Source organism: Notothenia rossii, assembly GCF_949606895.1.
Source record: "Notothenia rossii genome assembly, chromosome: 7".
NCBI classification, from domain to species: Eukaryota; Metazoa; Chordata; class Actinopteri; order Perciformes; family Nototheniidae; genus Notothenia; species Notothenia rossii.
In genome coordinates this window covers 13,897,681-13,922,676 of record NC_136905.1, presented here as the reverse complement: position 1 = coordinate 13,922,676, position 24,996 = coordinate 13,897,681, and the positions used below count along the sequence as shown (strand labels likewise).

Sequence of the window (24,996 nt, the reverse complement as noted above, 5' to 3'; positions counted from 1 at the left end):
GGAAAAAAAACAAAAAACTTCGTAGGATACTTTTTTTGTATTGTGAACTTTGTGCTGCGTGGAAATGACTTTTTCCTGGGATGTAAAGCTTTTAACCTAAATACATGGATTAAAACATCTATTTGTAACTTTTTGGAGAATTAGTAGCCTACTTGTTTGAGCCATTTTTAAAGAACACAATTGCAATACAATCTGTTGTGTCAGCTTCTCAAATAACTTCCTAAATAGTTTTATATCAATCATTGTAAATTGAGCATCTTTAGATTTGGACTGACTTATCTCAAAATGGTTCCTTAAATTGCACAAACTGATTTTAAAGTGTCATGATGGCTCAACGCTGTGCATGAGAAGTTCTTAAAGAGCCTCTCACTTTACTTGTAGCTTTTACTTGTCATTGGCTTTATTGTCTGTTTCTGATTCACACGTCTTCATGTTATTTTTATTTTTTTCTTGGGCTGAACATTTGGAGTTGTAATTAACTGAGCCTCACAATGTGTAGTGTAGCCTAAGCTAGTTTTAATTATTCATTTCTTAGTGTGGGGACCGTTAAAGAAAGACAGCATTTTGTTTCTGTTTCGTACATTTATAAGAGATAACAGAGGTATGTGTAAAGTCTAACAACAATACATTTTTTTAACAGCTCCTGATCCTCTGCAGCACCTGATCTAAACACAATGGAGGAAGGTAGGTGCACAGGTATTACATGTACACAGTCTGTTAGTTTGAGTTAAGGTTGGCTACAACAAGCCGAGTTTAAAAGCAGAATCTGACTGGAAAACGTATTTCCTTCTGTTTTCTCATGTAGGAAATTCTTCACTCTACTTACTCAATAGCATATTGTCGACTAATCAGTTAATTTGGTTATTGGGTTGTTTTTACCGGACCATGGATCTGTATAACTTAATTTTCCTCACAAAGAATCATGCAGAATCACCACATTAAACTTGTATTTACCAGAGATGTGCTCCTCAGTTTCTTAGAAGTAATTCATTCAGAGTAAAAGGTAATTTTCCAGTTTTGTAATATTAGATGAATGAGGTTTTACCACTTTTTATTAAATATATCGTGATGCATACGTCCAAGCTAACCACTTTGCCTTTTCTTTCCTCAGAGCTATTTGTGGATAAACATCATTTAGCAGTAGTCCAGAGAGTAAAAAACATTGGACCGATTCTGGATGGACTGTTCTCATATAAAGTTATCAATAGAGAACATTATGAGGAAATCCTATCCCTCCATGGCCCTCGGGAGAAGATGAGGGCTCTCCTAAGTGGACCTTTGAGAGTCTGTGCACCTGGAGGAAAAGAGATATTCTACAAACTGCTGAGAGAACATGAGTCAGATCTCCTTGATGACCTTGCTGATAACTCTGAGAAATATAAGAAGAATAAGAAAGACATGGAGGTGAGTACATATTTAGTTTTGAAAAGGATTGTTGTGAGACTGACCGTTGAGCGGCCCGACCAAGCAAGGAGGCAGAGGCAGAGAGTTCAAATATAACCCGGTGTGGGCATTTATTACTCCTTGTGGTACATGACACAGCCTCAATCTTACTGTCTCATGTGAACACAGTCACCAGCAACAAGGATCTCCCACACACAAACAGGAAACACAGAGCCTAAATACCCACAGACTAATCAACCAACAAGACACAGGTGAGGGGGGAGGAGACAACACAGGGCACCAGGTGAACACAATCAACAACAATGAAGCTATTCAACCCGTAACGGAGGCCGAGATCTATGGGCCGAGAGATCACCTCTGTGACAATTGTAATGAAAGTTTGGATATCATATGGTGTGCTGCTCATATAATCACTGCCTTTGAGATGCAATAGGTGTATGCAATAGAGAGTAAAATATTAATGACTGCACTCTAAGCCAAACATTTAAAACAACATCAGTTATCTTAACTCACCTTGATCTGGTAAATGTTTCTGAAATCGACGAGGACATCCTTCACTGAGAAACAATATTCTGTAACCTGATATTATTTTCAAACATGATTTAAAATGATTGACAACATTTCAAATCATCCACTGCCCATTGGACCCTGTGTGGAAGAATGGGTTTTCCTTAACCAAACAACTATTTATTTAGATTTGGGACAAACCTCCACTTGAGAACAAAAATAAACTCATTTTGAATTTGGTGGAAAAATGCCATGGGATTAAAATGATTAATGATAAAGATATGACATTTTGGACCGCTATGCATGTAAACTGCCATTTTTTGTGGAGGCATACAGTTCAACCGCAATGCAGTAAATCGAGTTTTGAATACAATCTAAAAGTCAATCTTGGTGATATAAATAATAAATGAAATGCAGAAAATCAGTCTCTGATCTTGGATGTGAATCACACACATAACCAACATCCTATCCTGCATACACTCTAAGATATCTCCTTTAAACTTTACAGGTTGAAAGCATGATGGCTCAGAAGATACTTCTTGAATCATTGAATGATTTGAGTTCAGATGAGCTTAACCACTTCAAGTCACTCATTGAATTAGAGGAACGTTTCCCACTGATCCTAAGGGGGCAACTCAAAGTGGCAAACACAGATGAAACAGTGGATCTGATGGTGAAGACGTTCGGCGGAAAGTGTGTGAATATGACCAAAACGGTTTTAAAGACGATGAACAGGACTGATGTGGTGCAGAGATTGTCAGACATCAGCTCAGGAACCAAAGGTAAGAGAAAACAGACAGAAATATGTGAAAATACACATTTCTATTTCATAAAAATATATTTTATGTATATTCCGATACAAAATGTACCTTAAGCCATTGAACAGTGTTAGAATATCTTTAAGTGGATATACAAATACTTATATTGTCACTGTTGAGGAGGTTAGTGTGTCACATTGGGATGAAATAAATGAAAAGGGCCTTTTCCTTATTTTTTTTATCCTCAGAGGAACCGCTTCCTTCTCTGATCCAGAGCGTGAGTAATGTCCCATCAATTTCACACATTGCAGCTTTGACTCAGTAGATTAAGAAAACTGTTAATGTTATCTATATAGTATTGGTTATACAAAAAAAAGATGAAACTTGTTAAACAGCCACTCTGTTGTAAAATCAAGAGGCTTATCGCAATTTTGAACAACCTTTGAAAGAAAGAGTTACCTAGGAGGTCAAATAAAGTCATGATTCAAACACCCAATTTATAAAGACATTTTTTTTTGTGATGAATTGGATGAACAATATAAAGTGTACTGATACGTTGTGCGTATCACGCCTGATGTTTTCTAACCACATCCACTCTTTTAAAACACTGAGGCCCCGGCCACACGAGGACGAAAACGGTCGTTTGCGTCCTCGTTACTGTTTAGTGTCATATAGACCGTTCGGCCACACGAGGACGACCGAATATGACAGTAAACAACTGCGGAAACGATAACGGGTCCCAAGCATAGACTGTATGGTCCCAAGGTCGATAGAACGGCATACGCAACGCTCTGGGGGGTCCAACGGCTCAGTGTGTGCGCCGATCATTTTCTGATAATGATGACGCAATAGAGGACCGCAGTGACGCGTCGTAAAACCCGGAAGTAAACTTCTTCCGGTTCCTTCTTGAAAAACCAATGCAAATTCTCCATAGGATTTTGGAAAATAGCTCGAAATAAGGTCTGTGGTTGACACACATTTAAGAGAGGGATCACGTTTTGTTCAGCCGGATAATCTCCACATGTCAACCCTACTTTTATAATTTTTGAATCATAAATCTAGTCGCCAGAAGCAAAATGCTAACGTTATGCTATAAACGAACTACAAGCCAGTACAGCAGCAGGGTCGCACGACTTCAACGTCACGCCAACTTAAGATCGTTTCAACTGACTTGCACTGAAACTGCACTTTGAACACTTTAAATATATTAACATTTTAAACTGTATACCCGGTTATCTAGGCCCTTTTTGTTTTGTTTAATGTGTACCACGTTTATCTAGGCCCTTTTTGTTTTGTTTTATGTATACATGTCACACTGTGGGAACCGATATTTCGATATTTATGGATTTATAACACATGTCGAATTTTTGACAATAAAGCTGTATTTGAATTTCGCGTTCTTGCATATTTTAACAAAGCTTTTCATTTTAGCCACACTGAATTTAACTAGAAGTCATGGCTGTATCAATTACCAGTCTGATATCGTTTTACAAAGATGACAAGAAGAGTGTAGATAGAGGAGAGAACCACTACAAGTCAGGACACGTAACAGTGCAGCCTAGATGAAGGCGTGCTTACCGGTGTTGTCAGGGCTAGCATGAGGGACAAGGTTTATAGTGTCGGTGAGTAGTGATAGCAAGAGTACCGTTAACCTAGAGTTAATTTATTCACATTAATTCCCATCAACAAATCAATTGCATGTGTCACATGAAATCTTTATTAGGCAATGCAAGTTTATTTCTATAGCAATTTTCAACAGAAGGCAATTTAAAGTGCTTTACAAAAAATGAAAGACATTAAGAAAATGGCATTTCAAATCAGTCAAAAATACATGGATAAAAGTTACAGTGCAGTCTAAGATATGAATAGTTCAATTAAAAGCAGCGACAAAAAGAAAAGTCCTCAGCCTGGATTTAAAAGTAGGCAGAGTTTTAGCGGACCTGCAGGTTTCTGGGAGTTTGTTCCAGATATTTGGAGCATAATAACTGAACGCTGCTTCTCCAGGTTTAGTTCTGACTCTGGGGACAGAAAGCTGAACAGTCCCTGAAGACCTGAGAGACTTGGATGGTTCATAATTTAGCAGGAGGTCAGAAACGTATTTTGGGCCTAAACCATTCAGTGCTTTATAAACAGCAGCAGTATTTTGAAATCTATTCTTTGACACACAGGAAGCCAGTGTAAAGACTTCAGAACAGGAGTGATGTGATCCACTTTCTTAGTGTTAGTGAGGACTCGAGCAGCAGCGTTCTGAATCAGCTGCAGCTTTCTAATAGACCTGTGAAGACACCATTGCAGTAGTCCAGTCTACTGAAGATAAAAGCATGGACACGTTTTTCCAAATCCTGCTGTGACATTAGTCTTTTAATCCTAGATAAGTTGATGTTGGTGATAGTAAGCTGATTTAGTAACTGTTTTAATGTGACTGTTGAAACCAATAACTAATTTAACCCGCTCACAAGAGAGCCCACCTCCGAAGATCGTGACTGGCTGAGGGACAGACTCGGGGGCAGGTTTTCAGGAATTTCTTGGCTTCTCTCCCCCGAGCCAGAAGAGGAACACTGCAACTTGGAAACACTTACTGTTCCTGAAATTATCAAATCTGTTGGGCATCAGGGACCTGAGGAAATTGTGGCAAGCATGGCATTGTCTGAGGAGCAACAGAGGGCAATTCAGGTGGCTACCACTGGTCAGCGAACCAACCCAAACTGGCAGTTGTTCAGGAAAGGAAGGTTGACTGCCAGCAACTTTGGAGCTGTCCTGAGGTCAAAGCGTGTGACTGCTTCCTTTATTGCCAGGGTGCTAGGGCAACAACAGGCCCTTGATGGTGTTTTGTCTGTACAGTGGGGGACTATGAATGAATGTGAGGGCGTCAGGGCATTCACCACTGCAACCCAGATGCAGGTCCATGAGTCAGATTTGTGGCTCTCCCTATCAGAAATGTTGGGGGCATCTCCAGATGGTCTGGTAGGGTTTTCCGCTGTGCTGGAGGTAAAGTGTCCCTACGGAGCCAGGGAAATGACAATTAGTGAAGCATTGCAAATCAAGGGCTTCTGTGTCAGTAAGGAAGGAGAAACATTCAGCCTGCGTGAGGAACATCCTTACTGGCACCAAGTGCAAGGTCAGCTTCACCTCACTGCAAGAAAGAAGAAGAAATAAAAAATTGTGATTTTTTTTAAATTTACATTTACTCGCCTTTGCAATGGCGTGGTTGTTAGAGTTTTAGGTTTCCTGTCAGCTCGTCTGTTGGGAAGATATAAAATATTAGTTTCATGGAAGTCACATATAAGAGCATTAAGACATACAGTACATAGGCTAAAACAAAACATCTAAAGATATAACCTTGCTCTCAACATGCCCAGACTTGTGGTGATTTCCACCTCTTTTAATACTTTTCGCCTCATTCTGAAAGAAAGAGGTGAAATGTACCAACGTGACGGCCATCTTGGTGTTGGTGACGTGTGCAAGACCAGAGTTGTAGTTCATTGAGCGCTTCACACAAAGAAATGTGTAACTTCACAGTTTTACGACACATTTAAAAAAAATGTACTTGCAAAATTATCTTTTAAATTGACAAACATCATATGTGTAATTCGTGGCACAATTCAAACGGGATCGAAAGATAATCTTTTTCTCCCCATTGACTTCAATACATTATTTTTCCGATATAAGGTCCCATGGAGGTCCACCGGAAGGGGAGGCTACTTCGCCACTCTATACATCCACGGTGTGGACAGACACTATCCGGTGAACATTGCGTGTGGACGGAAGTTTTTTTGCGATTGCGTTTGCGTTAATCCTATGCGCTTAGTCGTATGCGTCCTCGTGTGGCCGGGGCCTGAAATTGACGAGATGTAAACAAAAAATTATCCGTAATCTGAGAAATTGCTCTTTTGCCCCATTCAGAATCAGAATCAGAATACCTTTATTATTCCCACAGTGGGGAAATTTGCATCGTCACAGCAGGAAAGAGCCACAGACAGCTTAATGTTACATATGTTAAAAAAAAAAAAGTACTAAGTTATGATATAATAAAAAATATAATAAAAAAATAAAAGTAAAAAGAAATACTTTTCAAAATACAAATCCTGTAACAGTTCTTAGGATTTAGCAGCCAGGTATATATTACACAGTTATTAATGGCATATGTATATAATAATATATTGCACATATTGCACATAGTTTGATGGTATTGGTTTTCGGATCAGGGGTCGGGTTCTACTAGGGCAGGGGTGTCAAACTTAAGGCCCGGGGGCCAAATCCGGCCCGCGACTTCATTTAATGTGGCCCCGTCAGAGCTTGCAAAGAATATAATACGTTTATTATACGGTTACATGCCACTTTACAGAAGCAGGTTGCCCATAAACTACATGTCCCACAATGCATCTCGTTTTGTGACATGCACACTGAAGAGACTTGCAATTATTTGCCCTGGACTTCTGCTTTCTGATGTAGTTGATAGTTAATTACTAAGTTATTATCCTATCCAATAATAATCCAATTCAGAGGCAATAGTGTAATATAATACATTAAAATAAATATATTATATATTTATATATGTATATTTATATAGTTACAACCGGCCCTTTGAGTGCAACCATAATGCTAATGTGGTCCGCAATGAAATTGAGGTTGACACCCCTGTACTAGGGGCTGTGCTGGTTGTATAGTCTGACTGCTGCAGCCTGCAGGAAGGAAGGACCTGTGGTATCTCTCCGTGAGACAGCGGGGGTGCAGCAGCCTGTCGCTGAAGGAGCTGCACAGTGAGGACAGGGTGTCCTGGAGGGGGTGGGACATATTGTCCAGCAGGGAGGATAGCTTGGCTGCCATTCTCCTAACATCTCCTTTGATTTTACCAGGTGGAAACGACGGCGTCTGTCATAGAGCTGCTTCTGGAAACACTGAAAGATTTGAGTGACCAGGATTTAAAGAGTTTTAAGATGGTCCTGATTGAAATTCTCCCTGACAAAGGCTACCCAGACATCTCACCAAGGTGGCACATGACGAGAGACAGGCAGGACATGGTGTTTTATTGGATGCAAGATCACAGCCAGCACAGACTGCTGGAGATGACCACTGAGGCTTTTGAGAAGATGAACAGGACTGATCTGGTGCAGAGGCTGTCACAAAGCAGGTCAGGACCCAAAAGTAAGACAAATATGACACAAAGATCTTTAAATCATCAAACCTGTTTATCCTAAGTTAATAATAATAATAATAATAAATGAGACTTATATAGCGCTTTTCTAAAAACTCAAAGACGCTTTGTCAGAGAATAAAAAAATAATATATATATATATATATATACTTTCCTTATATGATGGGGGGGGGGGGGGCTGCTAGTGGATCGCCGGAGCTGTTAGATTAACATTAACATGCTTATTGTAGTTGTAAGTGCACTGCCTTGCGGCCTGTAGCACCGTCCTTGATGGAGCATATGTGTGGGCTGGACCTGTATTTTACAGGAAAGGAGTGAGCAGAGAGTAGAGTAGTTGTCGATTCTTGTTCTGTTTTCTGTGAATATCTGCCTCACCCTCTCAGACTTTGAGTTGCGCGCAATACTAAAGAGACGTGTTACCATGGAAACCAAACAATGGTGTAGCTGTATTAAAGTCCGAGTGGAAACAGTCATGAGTAAATCTGATTTTGTCAGAAATCGGGAGAAATATGACCCCCGGAGAGGGCAATGAAATCGGGAGTCTCCCGCGAAAATCGGGAGGGTTCACAAGTATGGTGGGTGAGTAGAGGGGCGGCGGAGTTCTGAATGTATTGGAGTTTGTGAAGGATTTTTGCAGGTGAACCATAGAGGAGACTGTTGCAATAATCCAGACGGGAGGTGATGAAGGCGTGGATGAGGGTTTCTGCAGCAGTGGGGGAGAGGGATGGACGTATAGACGGGCGATGTTTTTGAGGTGGAATAAGGCTTTCTTGGTGATCAGTTTGATGTATTGGTTGAAGGAGAGGGTTTGGTCAAATATGATGCCTAGGTTCCAGATGTGAGGAGAGGTTTGAACTGGGAAGCTGCCTATGTTGAGGGTGAAGTTATGGTGATGTGGTGAGCTTTTTAGGTCTAATGATGATTATTTCCGATTTATCGCATTGAATGAGCTCTGTATACTTATTTTTAAGTTATAAATATAGATGAAGCTTAGATTTATAATGTATTTATATCCTAGTGTAAAAAATATGTTTTATGACTAATCAGAACAATGATTCATATTTTGGGAGAGGGTAAAATGAATTGAGTTGGTTTATCTCCACCTCTTTCCTCTTCAGAGAAACACTCAGAGGCACAGCGACCTGCAGTGATCCAGAAAGTAAGTAATGTCACATCTGTCTGACTTTCTACAACACACCTTTCCTTCAACAGATAATGATATGACCCAAACACATGATTGACGTATCTATGATGATCTGTCTGTCTGTCTGTCTGTCTGTCTGTCTGTCTGTCTGTCTGTCTCTCTGTCCGTCCGTCTGTCTGTCTGTCAAACCCAACTACAACTAACCAGTTCATAGAGTTAAAGGGAAAACATTAACAGTAATGAAATGCAAATAGACACATTTGTAATTGTCCAAGAGGAATATACACATGTCTAATGAATGTATTGATTATTTCAGGTAGCAACAATGGCAGCTGTTAAACATCTGCTTTTGGAAACTCTGAATGATTTGAGAAACGAGGATCTAGAGAAATTCAAGCAGTCCCTGGATTTAATTGTCTCCAAGAAGAAGCCAAGATATTTTTCATGGATTTTGAGATCCTCAGCAGACAGAGCTCAAACAGTGGAACAGATGATGGGGTTCTACGGCCAACAGTGTGTAGAGATAACCATGGAGGTTTTGAAGGACATTAACAGGAATGATCTGAGGCAGAGGTTGACAAACTTAGAACTCAAAGGTAAGACAAAGAAGAAAGAAAACCCTAACATCACATACATTTTATATTTCAGTAAAAAAAAAAAATCTGTAGTCATCAACAATATGAATTATAAAAAAAAGAAGGGACAGGAATCTATACAAACATTAAAGAAATAATTAAAATAGCATAAAATACCACAGATACAGAGTCTCAACAAGAAACAGAATGTTTTATGTTGAAGTAGTTTAGTTTAGTTGCTGGGATCTTGTGTGTTAGACATTCACTTTATTTTCTCTCTTCAGAGATGTACTCTGTGGATGAACATCGACCTGCACAGTCCGAGGGAGTGAGTCTGACTTTACACATCACAGCTTTCATTCAATAGATGCAAGTTGTTAACCATATCCATCTTGAACGTAACAATGATGATCTAAACCAAACCATTTTTAAGGTTGATCTCTTCTGTCAAAATGATTTTTCTTCCACTGATGTTCTGATCAGATTAGCAGACTGAAGTCTGAACACTCATATCAAAGTTTGCATTTGTGAAGAAAAAAGCTAAATATATTTAATAGAACAGATGTTAGTGTGTTTTTGACTTGAAAGATCTTATCAAAATGGTAGAAAACCCACTTGTCTGAAACACTGACTGATAAAATGAAAACAAAGTTATATTTATTTCCTTAGAGAAATAACACCTTTTCTTACACATCCGTCAGGCACAAATTGCAGCAGTGAAACCGATCCTTTTGAAAACTCTTAAGGATTTGAGTGATGATGAGCTCTACAGATTTCAGTGGTATCTGCACTTCACATTTTTCCAGAAGAGCATATCCTACTCTTTTCATGGATATCCGAATTGGACAGCAAGTGCATCCCAGCTAGTGGATCAGATGGTGGAGACCTGTGGTCCGCAGTCTGTGGAGGTGACCAGGGAGGTTTTAATGGACCTGAACAGAACTGATCTAGTGGAGAGATTATCAGAGACTATTTTAAGACTCAAAGGTAAGAGAACAGTACACACTCATCCGTGTATCATGGATGTGTTATACATATATTTTAGAATTCATAGTTATGAGTTTTGTATTTGTTGCAATGCTTTTGTGTGTGATTTATTTATTTATTTTTAAGAATAGTTCACCTATAAAATGACCAGTTATTCTGTATTAAAAAAAAGAGTTCTCTTTAATTGTTGAAAACATCTGTTTTCTTGCATGCCTCCACTGTGAGTAATAAATCAAAAACATTTAGAAAACTCTTTATAAATGGAAGTAAATGGGGGGCGTGTTTAATAACAGTTAAACTTTATCAAAACAACCTAACCTCTAAAACACTTCTGCATCAACAGTCTTATACTTGCACGTGGAGTACCCGTCTGTGCCTTGAAATGTATAAAACGGGAAGGTTTAGTGAAAATGCATGTTTTAAGGAAGTAGTGAGCTTGTGCCAGGATAAATGAGACTTGGATTATACTGCAGGAGTTGTGTAACAGTTTGTAAATATAAATAAAGTTGTCCATAGTCTGATTTTGAATCCGTCGTGTGTAATTTTTTCTCCTCAGAGGAACCGCTTCCTTCACTGATCCAGAGTGTGAGTAATGTCCCATCACTCTGACTCCACCCAGTGCAGCTTTGACTCAGTAGATTTAGAAGACTGAAAAAAAAAAAATTCTCCTTCCTGAACATTATTCATGATACAAAAATGTTTTGGTCTCAGATAGTTTTCTTACAGAAATAATCTAATCACGCCAAGTTAGGTACACATACTGAATGTTCGAATCTAAGGCATACATATTATTTATGAATAGTGTTAAAGGCCCCATGTCATGCTTTTCCGGTTATTACCCGTCCCCTTGTGGTTATGAAGGTTTTTATGCATGAAACGGTCTGCAAAGTCAAAAATCCTCAAAGTACACCCTGTAGCGAGTAAAACTCTAACAGAAAAGACCTGTCTAGCTGCCCCAAAACGCCTCGTTGGAGATTTCTCATTTTCCATTGTTTGATGATTCCAGGTCCTGGTTGGTTCGCTCAGTTTGACCGTTTGACTGGGGATGATATCCGGATGTTAGACTGACAGAAGCTCCCAGGGATTGACAGAACTCCTTCCACACTCGAGAGGTGAATTGAGGGCCATGGGCAGAGACTATGTCAGAAGGGATTCCATGTAGCCGGAAAACATGTACAGAGAGGAGTTGGGAGGTCTCCAGGGCTGAAGGAAGCTTAGGAAGAGCTACAAAGTGGGCAGACTTAGAGAACCTGTCAACAATGGTGAGAATTGTGGTGTTACCCTGGGAGGGAGGCAGGCCGGTAACAAAGTCCAAGGCGATGTGTGACCAGGGACGACTAGGAATGGGTAGAGGCTGGAGCAATCTTGCAGGTGTTTGGTGGGAGGACTTACTCCTAGCACATGTGGGACAGGAAGAAACAAACTCCTGAGTATCCTTGTTGACAGTTGGCCACCAGAAGTGTCTCTTAAGAAAGGAACGTGTGCGGTTTACTCCGGGATGGATGGAGAACCGGGAACTGTGGATCCACTGTAGGGCCTTGGAGCGAGCAGCATCGGGAACGAACTGACGGTTCGGAGGACCGTTGCCCGGGTCTGGTTGCTCTTTCAACGCCTCGTGGATGATGTTATCAATCTCCCAAGAGAGGGCGCCTACAACACAACTCTTGGGCAGGATTGAAACAGCAGAGGACTCGGGAGAGTCAGGCGAGTACAGTCTGGATAGAGCATCAGGCTTTACATTCCGGGAACCTGGACGGTATGTGAGACTAAAGTTGAAACGACTAAAAAAGAGAGCCCACCTAGCCTGTCGGGAGTTCAGCCGCTTCACTGACTGGATGTAGGCGAGATTCTTGATGTCTGTCCAGACCAAGAATGACTGCTTGCTGCCCTCGAGCCAGTGTCTCCACTCCTCTAATGCCAACTTGACTCCTCAGGGTCTGGCTGAATGAGGATGGGAGCAGAGGTGAACAGGGACTTGAGTTTACGAAACGCCTCATTAGCCTCAGGGGTCCAGAAGAACTTAATGTTGACTGAGGGGAGTCTTGAGAGGGGTGCAGCAACCTTACTGAAGTTCCTGATGAAGCGGCGGTAAAAGTTGGCGAAGCCTGGAAACCTCTGAAGGTTCCTCCTCATAGTAGGGGTCGGCCACTCAACCACAGCCTCGATCTTTCCAGGATCTGCCTCCACTCTGCCTTGCCTGATGATATAGCCCAGGAAGCTGATCCGGTTCTGGTGGAACTCACACTTTTCAGCCTTGACATAGAGCTTGTTCTCCAGCAGTCTCTAAAGAACCAGGCGGACATGGTCCTCGTGTTACTCCTGGTTCTTGGAGAAAATCAGGATGTCGTCTATGTAGACAAAGACAAAGCGGTTAAGGAAATCACGCAGGACATCGTTGACCAGAGCCTGAAATACTGCTGGAGCGTTAGTGAGACCAAAAGGCATGACTAGGTACTCAAAATGACCCAAGGGAGTGTTGAAAGCCATCTTCCATTCATCCCCTTGACGGATACGGATCAGGTGATAGGCGTTCCTAAGGTCAAGCTTGGTGAACAGGGTTGCCTCTTGGAGAGGTTCAAAAGCAGAGGTGAGAAGGGGTAATGGGTACTTGTTCTTAACAGTGATGTTGTTTAACCCACGACAGTCAATGCAAGGTCGTAGTGACTTATACTTCTTGCCAACGAAGAAGAATCCCGCACCCACAGGGGAGGAGGAAGGACGAATAATCCCAGCAGCCACTGAGTCAGTGATATACAGAGCTGCCAACATACACGATTTTGGCGTAGCAGATACGATTTCCAGGCCCTAATTACGCCGCTACGCTTGACTTGAATATCCTACGCATTACCTAACAAATCGAAAAATGAATCGGTGAGCTGGCAGCCTCGTGCATGTGTTGACATCCAACCAGCACTAAAGCTCACATATAAGCCGTTTTATGATTCGTCCCTTGCGTTGGCAAAGAGCCAATAGGATCGGCTGTACTTCTTTTTTGTAATGCCCTCACTACTGTTACCAGGATGCTATGCTGTTTTGGCTCCCGCTGTTGATGAAGAATTCTATTCATGTAGACCAGTGCCGTGCGGTGAGGTTCGTAGCTGGCTTTCAGAGTCAGATAGGCCTATGTGAAAAATATGTGAAGTCAATAGAGTATATTAAAACATACCCGTACTTTTTGGACTATAAGCCGCGCCTTTTTTCCCATTTTTCGACGCTGCGGCTTATGTAACGGTGCGGCTAATCTATGGATTTTTACAGCTAACGGCCAACACCTTTAACTCTATGGGCTCTATGGCCGGTCCGCGGACCCCCACCTTTAAGCGGCGGGTTCCAGCAGGAAAAGCTGGAGGTCGGAAAAGAGTGAGACAGGTAGCGCGCAAAAGTAAAAGTGGAACCGAGAGTGGTACGAGAGACAGAACGAGAGCAAGACAGACAGACATTACGAGAGCGAGACAGTTTGTCCCCGTACCACTGGTTGAAAACCGCTGCTCTAGATCACTGCCGGTACGTGCGCTGGGAGCGCACCGTTTAATTTTGAAAGTTGAAAAGTTTGTGTGTCTGAAACACTATGTGATACAGTACAGTTTACACAGCACAGTACATGTTCTGTAGCTACTATTGCAATAAATGCTAACACTTGAATACGTTATGCAAATATGCAACTTGTTTGTTGAAATGTTAATAAATGGGAGCTTCCTCAAACAGCCATCTCTTTCCCGACAATCCCCTCTGTGCACGAACCCTTACATATGGTAATTAAACATTAAAACACCTGCGGCAGATTCATCGGGGTAAATCATTATGGTTACATACTGTTACATATATATATCGGGGTAAAACCATCAAGCATCTTTGTAACAGAGCAGGGAGGCATTATACAGGAGGTGCTAATTTCTCACTAGCTCCGCTAGCCTTTCTCTTAAATTCAACGGCGCGTGCCGTCTAACATAGACAATCACACTGTGACTGGTCGATCGAGTTATCTTCTGTCCCGTCGTATGAAACAAGCATTTTAGCTCAAGCAATGATCTCAGTAAATCGGGACGTGAAGTGATTAATGGAGTCTAGTGTCCAGGCTTTCGCACGCCCTCCTCATTGAGACAGAGATAGCCTACTGTTTGCCTCCCCTCTGCTTTTTCACCGCGGGTTTATGTCAGATCAGCAAGACTACAACACATAGGCCTACCTAAAATACATTACCTACTCAATGGATAGAAAGGACATAATACGAGTGTCTACAAACATTTCACAGACAATGAGAGAAAAAGGCATGCGTTTAATCCAGTTTGTGAGGGATTGCTCAATCTGACGTGAGGCGCCGCTCTTTGCTGCCTTACCCCGCTTGTCTCCTCTCTGTTTGAACCATAGACTGGTTTGAACAGGTCACGAGCAAATTCAGCTATTTTGGTTATAAAATTATTTAAGATAATTGGAATCATACAAAAATTACATTTATAGCACAGATAAGTAGAAAATATTAATATCTGTTTTATTTCATTATATAATTTAACATATGTGTTGTGTTTTTATTATCTTAATTTCTAATGGACCAATGATAATTCGTGAATACACTATGCCCGCGAAATCGCGGAGCGAGCTGTCAGTTGAAGTCTATCAAAAATGGATGGTGAACGTACTTGTCCTCCGCCGAAAAAGCGGCGAATTTCTGAACAGCGCTTCAAGCTAGAATATAACGCAGAATGGCCGACCATCACCCGGTCGAAGCTGGACGACTTCCACGCTTACTGTATGTTGTGTAAGGCAGATTTTAGCGTGAGGCATGGGGGCCGACACGACGTTGAAAAGCACACCAGGACTGCTAAACACACGTCATACAAGGCGGCAGTGGAAGCTACAAGGCCCATCGCGGGCTTCTTTACGGTTGACAGTGACACCAGTGTCATAAATGCCGAAGTGCTCGCTGTGGACTTTCTGGTGGAACACAACATCCCGATCGCGGTGGCCGACCACATCGGGCCACTGGTGAAAAAGATGTTTCCGGACTCGAAAATCGCTGGTAAGGCTCAAATGACAAATAGCCTCAATTCATCTCAAGCATTCATAGGCATAGATTTATATCTGTATACTGTCACAATACACTCTACAATCTGTACAGACTAGCCTATATAAAACAGTTACAGTACTGCCCTGGTTGATAATCTGATTTAAATCTTGCAAATTAATGATTGCTAATTTATACTGATACTGTATCATTCTGATAAACATTTTTCATTTTATGTAAAGGTGAAAAAAAAATAGCCTAGGCCAACTTACTCTACAGAGGATTAATATCATGATTGTAATTCTGCAATTCTGTGTAATCTAGAGTATAATCATGATAATACAATTCAATATTTTTGTGATTGCAATTGCAGGAAAGTATGGGTCTGGTCGCACAAAGAGCAGCGCCATTGTTGGAGCCCTTGCCAAGGAGGATGCGTCTGTGATCACGGAGGCAATGAGGACAGCTCCATACTCCCTAGCCACGGATGGGAGCACTGACTATGGAGACTGTAAGCTGTATCCTCTTGTTGTGAAGTACTTTGATCGAGGACTTGGGCGTGTTCTGACAGTACTGCTATCTTTGCCAGAGTGTCATGAGGCATCTACTGGGCAGAACATATTCAAACTCATTGACAATGAACTTGAGAAACGTAGCATATCCTGGGACAACTGCATGAGTTTTGGGGCAGATAATGCCATGGTGATGCAGGGACTCAAAGCTGGCACGGCAGGCTACATCAACAAAAAAAACAGTGCAGTATATGTGCTGGGATGCCCGTGCCATCTAATTCATCTAGCTGCAGAAAAAGCTGCTGCTCAGCTTCCAGTGTCCATTGAAGAGCTGCTGGTGGACATATACTTCTACCTAGACAAATCCAGCAAGAGGAAACAGGGACTGAAGAAATTTCAGGATCTGTGTGGAGTGGAAATGAGAAAGATTGTTAAACATGTAAGTACGAGGTGGCTCTCTTTAGATAAATGCATCGCCAGGTTGTTGCAGCAGTGGCCTGCATTGCTGCAATACTTTGAGTCAGAACAGTCTGGGCACAGCAGCAAGAACAAATCCACGCAGAGCAGCAGCAAGGACAAGACCACGCAGAGCAGCAGCAAGGACAAGACCACTCACAGTGTTAGCAAGGACAAGTCCACGCAGAGCAGCAGCAAGGACAAGTCCACCCACAGTGTTAGCAAGGACACATCAACCCACAGTAACGGCAGCAAGGACAATTCTCAGTTTGATTTGGCAGGCTATCTCTTTCGCCAACAAAACCTAGCCAAATTCAGTCAGGGAAAGAAAACACCAGCAGCTGCAACCACACAGCCCAAGACTGCAACGGCAAAGCCCAACACATCTAGCGCTGCACCCACTCGGCCCAAGACATCTAGCACTGCACCCACTCAGCCCAAGACATCTAGCACTGCACCCACTCAGCCCAAGACATCTAGCACTGCACCCACTCAGCCCAAGACATCTAGCACTGCACCCACTCAGCCCAAGACATCTAGCACTGCACCCACTCAGCCCAAGACAGGGGCACAACAGAGAGTGCAGAGGGCATGTCAACATCTGCAGGACCCAACATTCCATCTTTACTGCTACTTTCTGAGTGCGGTCCTGCCGATATTTGATGAGGCCAACACTCTGCTGCAGCTAGACAAACCCTGCATACAAGTACTACACAGGACTTTGACCACACAGCTGAAGAATCTCTTGAACCGATTTGTGAAGCCTCAGGTGATTAATGCAGCTGCTAAGGTTCACCAGGTACCATTTAGGGAACCAAGCAACCAGAAGAGCAATGAGACCTTGTTCATTGGGCAAAACACCAGAGACTTCATAGCAGATCACCCTGAGCTTGAGGAGCTGCAGCTGGCCCAGGTCTTCAGCGCTGTGCGGGCATTCTACATGAAGGCTGTTGAGTACATGGTGAAGAAGTTTCCCTATGATGACCCAGTGTTACGGAATGCTTCTGTGGCTGACATGTCTGCACGGGACAGCGCAGAGTTCAATTCTGTGAGGTACTTCACAGGCAGATTCCCCTGCTTGAAGATGAATGCTGAGGAGATGGACAAGCTTGAGGGTCAATTCATGACCTACCAAACCGATGCTCTGCCAGAAAGCATCACCAGCTGTGACAGACCAGACACACAGTGGCACCTGATGAGTCAGCTGAAGGATGGAAATGGCCATCTCAAGTACCCTTTACTCTGCAAGGTAATGCTGGCTATCCTCTGCATCTTCCATTCCAATGCAGACTGCGAACGCATCTTCAGTCTTGTCACAAAAAACAGAACGGAGTTCAGACCTAGTATGGGAATGGAGACCCTGAGTAACCTCATTACCCACAAACAATTCATGGTGGCAAAGGGGTCTGTCTGCTACAAGCAGGCGTACTCCAAGACAACTCTTGCCAAGGCCAAGTCAGCAACCTATGACCATCTAAAGTGAGAGGTTGATCAGATGGTCATGTCACAGCCAAAGGTTCCCTTGAGTTGAACTCTGTTCTAAAAAAGGCTGTGTACAGGTTTTTCATGTGTTATTGTTCAGTATTGTTTCATGATGAATTCTGTTCGGTTAATAAAAATATTTTTTTGTGTATGTTGGTGTTTAATTGTGTGCAACAGTACAGGGAAAAGGAGAAATTATACACAAAAAATTTACTTTGCAGAAAAACATGTCCTAATATGACCTAGATTGCATCTCAGAGCATGTAAAGTCTCTGGCTTCTGATAAGATAAGATAAGATAACTTTTATTAATCCTGTAAGGGAATTGCACATGTTATAGCAGCAGGGTGATAGGAAAAGGAATAGGGAACTATATATACATACAATTTACAGTAAAATAGAAACAGTTGAATACAAAAGATAAATAGAAATAAGTAAAGTAAAAATGAAATAAGGGGGCATTCTGGGGGCTTCGGCGGACCTCGGACCCCCCGCCGGAAAAAAAATTGCCTTCCTCCGCTCGGCATGCTACTACTTTCTATAACACAATGTTGGCAGCTCTGGATATATAGCTCCATAGCCTCTTTTTCAGGACGGGACAAGTTGTAGTGGCGGCTGGTGGGTAGAGGAGCCCCAGGAAACAGATCTATGGAGCAGTCGTAGGGCCGGTGAGGAGGAAGGGAGAGAGCCCTCTCCTTGCTGAAGACCAATCTCAGGTCATGGTAGGTCGTAGGGACTCCAGTTAAGTCTACAGAAGTAGCAGAGCAGAAGGCAGGGTTTGGGGAGACCGAGACAGGAGGCACGGCAGATAACAGGCAGTTAGCGAGACAGTCCTGATCCCATTCAATGATTTTTCCCTTAGCCCAATCAATGTGTGGGTTGTGGGTACGAAGCCACGGATAACCCAATACCAGAGGTGTGGAAGGTGCAGAGATTACCTTTAACTGGATGAGCTCTCTGTGGTTGCCGGAGGTGATCAATGTCAAAGGAGCTGACTGTGCTGTTACTGAGGAAATTATTTGGCTATTAAGTGCATAGGCTGTTAGAGGTTCATCTAAAGGTTCCAGACAGAGTCCCAGCTGTTCAGCTAGCTCACGGTCCAAAAAACTATCCTCAGCACCAGAATCAATGAGGGCTTGCAGAGGTAAAGTTATAGTGTTAACACAGATCTTGGCGGGTATTAGAAAACGACTCAAGGAAGGGGGTAAAGATGATGGCTGTGGACTCATCAGGACCCCCAATCTCACTGACGAGCTCCCACGTTTGGGCGTACTGGACAGTTGCCAATTACATGCATTGGCCAGCACACATCTGGCGCTGACGCTCCTCCGGGGAGAGTCTAGCACACCCCAGCTGCATAGCCTCCTCGTGAGAAGAGGTGCGCACGCTGGGCGGCGTGAAAACGGAGGGAGACTTAAACACTGAGGGGACAGGGTAGGTGGAAAAACTGGGCTTACTGTGTGAGACTGGTGGATTCCGCTGTGTCCGCTCAGCTCGGCGCTCCCGCAATCGACAGTCTAGGCGGGACACCAAGGAAATCAGATCTGGGAGATCCGCTGGAACGTCTCGTGCTGCCAATTCATCCCGGAGCTGATCCTTTAATCCTCTCAAAAACACCGCCTTGAGAGCCGCCTCGTCCCATCGAGCCTCTGCAGCGAGTGTGTGAAACTCGATGGAATACTCAGCTACAGTGCAACACACACACGCGCATGATGGCTGAGAGAAAGAGGAGCGTTGTGTGTGGAGCAATTTCACAACTGGCAATTCAAATTTAGCGAACTGTGATGTGTGCAAGAAGACAGTTCGCTACTCTGGACACTTTGTATTGTTATTGTTCATGTTTGCACTTTACATTTGCAAAAGTAAAACGTTTATTTGTCTATAAAAACTGTCCTGTCTTTATTCATGAAAATTAATTCCAATTTAGTCTATTTATGATGATTTCAGGTCAAAAATCATGTCATGCAGCTCTCCCCTATATTAAAGTACATAAGATGCTTTTCATTAAAAAAAAGTAACGATATCGGTATCGGCGATACTGGCCCTGAAATACTTGGTATCGGATCGAATACAGATTTTGTGGTATCGCCCACCCCTAATTTCTCTACCTCTCCGTGGAATGGGTCAGGGTCGGTGATGGGGAAATCCTGGCGTGGAGAAGGAAAAATAGCTGGATTGGGAGTGGCATGAGAAGCTGCAGCCGAGGTAGTTAGAGCTGAGATCTGGAATGCTAACTCAGATAAATGATGAGCCATGGACTGATTGCTCTCTACTAACGCCCAAATGAGCTGGTCGTGTTGACCCAGGAGGGAACCCTTACTAGACAGGGCATGATGGACTGTGGCGGGATCCGCTCCAGTGCCTGCAGGGTTCATTCTTGGCCAGTTCTTCTGTTAGGTATCCCGAGAAGTGACAGGAGATGAGAACCCGCTATGCAAGCACTAAAACAGAGACAGTGGTGAAGTGTAAAAAAAAAGGCTTTATTTTGTTGGGCTGGGCTGATCAGGAGGGGAGGCTGGACGTGGCAGGCAGAGCGGCATGAGTATGTGGATCTGGAACAGGAAAAACAAGCAGGACTCGGAAATTATCTCCCTTCAGCAGGTGCAGGTGATAGTGGCAATCAGTGAGATGAGCAGCAGCTGAGGAGGTGAGTTGGCGGGAATCGGAATGTAGGTAGCCACGCCCAGCCAGGAAGACAGAGACACATACACACAGACAAAACAAACACAGACGGGGGGAAAAAGAAGGAGGAAGTACTGCAGATCCTCACAGTCCCATTGACTTGCGTAGAGCTCCATGAACGCTGGTAATAGACGAGTTGGGATAGCGGAGAAATGCTCTCCACCGACCCATTCTCACAGCATTATAAACCTTTTTCTTAGTCAATATCAAGCCACGCTTATTGTTTTTACTTCGGCTGTGAGTGTTTGTGTGTGCTCACGATGAGTTTCGCTGTGTTTCGCTGTATCGCCGACCCGGAAACCTGTCTGCTCCTCGCAGCAGTGGCGAGCAGCAACGAGCCTCGCAACGTCCCAACCAATCAGAGCACACTGGGCTAACAGGGAGGGGGGGGCGAGAGCTCCAAAAATCCGTTTAGGACAGAGAGTGAATACCCGGTGAATACACATACTATACAGAGATGCTGTTTGAGAAACCAATGTGAGTTTGGAAAATTGCACAATTTAAATATATTTTAGTAGACAATCGAAATATGATCAGTAGAAATGGCCATGACATGGGACCTTTAATCATTTGTGTTACGTCTGTCTGGAGGGGAAATTATAGCACATTCTTCATGAGTTGTTTTTCTAACATTGATAAAGCGAAATTCACAATACTGATGCAAAAATATTAGGGCCGGGACTCGATTAAAAAAATTAATCTAATTAATTACAGGCTTTGTAATTAATTAATCGCAATTAATCGCATTTTTAATCACATATAAATATTTGACCTGAGCATAGTGAGAAGCAATTTTTTTCACACGGATTTTAGTATACCATTGAATAATGACTGAATACATAAGCTTAAGCAACAAAACATTGTTTATTTTTTTCAAGGAGGTTCTTAACCAAGACCAACAGAAAAGTGCAATTTTTGCCATTAAGTATAGCAATAGCTTATTTAGGAATATAGTATATTTCAGAGATTCAGGTAGCCTATAGGTAGGTATACCTTCTGTAAACTATAACACTTTGTTTTTTAAGTATAACATAATACTTTCAAGTACATTCAGAACATCGGAAACCCTGACTATTAGGAAACATCTCTCTGTTGCTTCAGAGGCCATAACAGACTTTGTTGATTTACCAACAGTTGATTTAAAAAATCTAATACATTTCAGTCCAACTCTCTCAATAACCTTGGCCAAAACAATAAACAGTTCAACATAAAGTGCCAGTTGCACCAACAACATAATAAATAGTTCAACATAAAGTGTACTGTACCATTTAAAATAAAATAAAAAAGTGCCAGTGATTGACCTCAATCCCTCCTATTCTTCCAATATCCTGATGAAAAATAAAATCTCTCTGTTGCATAGGCCACTGTTTGATCAAAGCGAATTGGGTGTGGGTCCTTGTACTCCGAGTTGGGCTAACGTCCACGCTAGCTTCCACGCTAGCTGCTATAGGTTTTGCATTTAGGTGATACTTGAGGCTTGATGTGCTGCGGTGATATGCGAATTCCTTTTTGCATAATTTGCAAACAACCGTGCTCTTATCGATGCTTCCATCCGTCCGTTTTTTAAAACAAAATGTCCCATCCACGGGGCCAATCAAAGCGGTCTCATCAGCTTGTTCGTTCATGTTTGACTATTGTTCACTGTGGTTTGTTGTTGTTTCAAGTCGTGAACGTTAGTTGGTGCTCCAGTATAATCGGTACCCCTGAAACTCATCCAGTGAGAAACGTTCCACGGTGCAAAAATAAGTGCGATTAAAATGCGTTAATTTTTGTGTAATTAATTCATCTTAATTAACGCGTTAAAGTCCCGGCCCTAAAAAATATAGATAGTGATTCTTAATCTTTTATACCAAAAGAAAAATATGCTGGTTAAACTGCCACTCAGTTGTTAAATCAAGACGCCTGACGCAATTCTTCTACCACAGCCTTTGAAAGAGTTACCTAGGAGGCCATTTAATAAAGTCATGAATCAAACACGCCATTTATACAAAAAGAAAATGGTTTTCGGTTGAATTGGATGAACAATATAAAGTGTACTGATACGTTGTGGTGACATGACTGATGTTCTCTTACGACATCCACTCTTGTAAAACACTGAAACTGACGAGATGTAAACAAAAAATAATCTTTAATCATTCCACCTGAGAAATTGCTCTTTTGCCCCATTAACGTCTCCTTTGATTTTACCAGGTGGAAACAATGGCGTCTGTCATAGAGCTGCTTCTGGAAACACTGAAAGATTTGAGTGACCAGGATTTACTGAGTTTTCAGATGGTCCTGATGGAAATTCAGTCCGACAATGGCTACCCAGACATCTCACCAAGGTGGCACATGATGAGAGACAGGCAGGACATGGTGTTTTATTTGGTGCAAGATCACAGCCAGCCCAGACTGCTGGAGATGACCACTGAGGCTTTGGAGAAGATGAACAGGACTGATCTGGTGCAGAGGCTGTCACAAAACAGCTCAGGACCCAAAAGTAAGACAGATATGACACAAATATCTTTAAATCATCAAACCTGTTTATCCTAAGTTAATAAGATAAGAGATAACATAGTACTTTATTGATCCCAATTTGGGAAATGTTTGCGTTGTAGCAGTATAAAAAAGACATGGCATTGTACAATCAAAAATCAAATACTAGAAATAAACAAGAAAGTAGCAAATATACATGTTGAATTAACAAGGTATTATGTATACATATATACATAAATATATGACCAATGGAATATATAAATATAGAACAGATTATATGAATGTAAAATGTACAGTGTGGTTTTATTCCAAGAGAAACTAGGAGCAGAGAGTTCTCTGCCAGCCAGAGGTGATTTGTTGTACAGAGTTATTGCAGTGGGCAGAAATGTTTTCCTGTATCGGTCCTTGTGACAGCGGAGCTGCAGCTCTCTGTTGGAGAAAGAGCTCCTGTCTGTCCAGCTGCAGGTGGAGAGGATGGGTGGGGTTATCCATGATGGACAACAGCCTGTTCAGTGTCCTCCTCTCCACCACAGCTTCAAAGGGGTCCAGCTTGATGCCGATGACAGACCCAGCTTTCCTGATCAGTTTATTGATCATGCTGGTGTCACCGGCTCTGATGCTGCCCCCCTAGCAGACCAGAGCAAAGAAGAGTGCACTGGCCACAACAGACTGGTAGAAGATCTCTAGCATCTTGCTGCACACGTGGAAGGATCTCAGCTTCCTCTGAAAATAGAGTCTGCTCATGCCCTTCTTGTACACAGCGTCAGTGTTGATCCTCCAGTTCATTCCATTGTCTAAGTGCACTCCCAGATACTTGTAGTCCTCCACGACAGCCACATCCTCTCCCAGAATGCACAGGGGCTGAGGAGATGTCCTCTTCCTCATGAAATCAATGACCATCTCTCTGGTCTTGGCCACATTCAGAAGCAGATGATTTCTTCCAGTCCACTCTACGAAATCACCCACCAGCGCTCTGTACTCCTCCTCCCGTCCATCCCTTATACACCCTTCCACTGCAGAGTCGTCCGAAAACTTGGAGATGGCATGACTCAGAGTTGTATTTAAAGTCAGAGGTGTACAAGGTGAACAGGATAGGAGACAGCACAGTCCCCTGTGGGGCTACTACCAACCACCACATCAGACAGCACACTGCCCAGTCGGACGTACTGTGGTCTGTTTGTGAGGTAGTTGGTAATCCAGGAGATGTTGGACGAGTTTACCCTCATAGCCTGCAGCTTGTCACTCAGTAGTCGAGGCTGGATCGTGTTGAAAGCGCTGGAGAAATAAAAAAAGGTGATTCTCACAGTGCAACCCGATCCATCCAGGTATGAGTGAGCATGCTGCAGCAGGTAAATAATGGCATCGTCCACCCCCAGGTGAGGCTGGTAGGCAAATTGCAGAGGGTCTAGAAATGATCTCACCTGCAGTCTGAGATGGGCCAATACCAGTCTCTCCAGCACCTTCATCCCATGGGAAGTGAGAGCTGCTGTATTCTTCTTTTTAAGTTATAAATAAAGATGAAACGTACATTTATGTCATAGTGTTTAAAATATTTTTTATGACTAATCAGAACAATTATTAACATCTTGGGAGAGGGTAAAATTAATTGAGTCGGTTTATCTCCACCTCTTTTCTCTTCAGAGAAACACTCAGAGGCACAGCGACCTGCAGTGATCCAGAAAGTAAGTAATGTCACTTCTGTCTGACTTTCTACAACACACCTTTCCTTCAATAGATAATGATATGACCAAAACACATGATCGACTTATCTATGATGATCTGTCTGTCTGTCCGTCAAACCCAACAATAACTAACTGTTACGGTAGAGTGAAGCAAGCAAGACCCAAATGCAGATAAT

General features: G+C 42.6%; 2 protein-coding genes across 5 annotated transcripts in view; both read left to right on the top strand.

Moving 5' to 3' along the window:
* LOC307013173 (uncharacterized protein) overlaps window positions 1–24,996 on the top strand; it is a 158,340-nt gene that overhangs the window by 1,602 nt on the left and 131,742 nt on the right. For all 4 annotated transcript variants that reach the window (XM_079640440.1, XM_079640439.1, XM_079640441.1 and 1 more), the window contains exons 2-13: window positions 641–696; window positions 1,112–1,404; window positions 2,420–2,693; window positions 2,918–2,946; window positions 7,526–7,814; window positions 8,943–8,983; window positions 9,285–9,564; window positions 9,828–9,871; window positions 10,245–10,530; window positions 11,087–11,115; window positions 22,854–23,142; window positions 24,780–24,820. In XM_079640440.1, coding sequence (XP_079496566.1) covers window positions 675–696; window positions 1,112–1,404; window positions 2,420–2,693; window positions 2,918–2,946; window positions 7,526–7,814; window positions 8,943–8,983; window positions 9,285–9,564; window positions 9,828–9,871; window positions 10,245–10,530; window positions 11,087–11,115; window positions 22,854–23,142; window positions 24,780–24,820 — 1,917 coding nt within the window. In that variant the 5' untranslated portion in view covers window positions 641–674. The remainder of the gene's footprint in view (window positions 1–640; window positions 697–1,111; window positions 1,405–2,419; window positions 2,694–2,917; window positions 2,947–7,525; window positions 7,815–8,942; window positions 8,984–9,284; window positions 9,565–9,827; window positions 9,872–10,244; window positions 10,531–11,086; window positions 11,116–22,853; window positions 23,143–24,779; window positions 24,821–24,996) is intronic.
* Window positions 13,284–18,133, top strand: LOC307013177 (uncharacterized protein). The gene is made up of 2 exons (XM_079640456.1): window positions 13,284–15,547; window positions 15,906–18,133. The coding sequence occupies exons 1-2, from the start codon at window positions 15,151–15,153 to the stop codon at window positions 17,981–17,983; spliced, it is 2,475 nt and encodes an 824-aa protein (XP_079496582.1). The 5' UTR covers window positions 13,284–15,150; the 3' UTR covers window positions 17,984–18,133.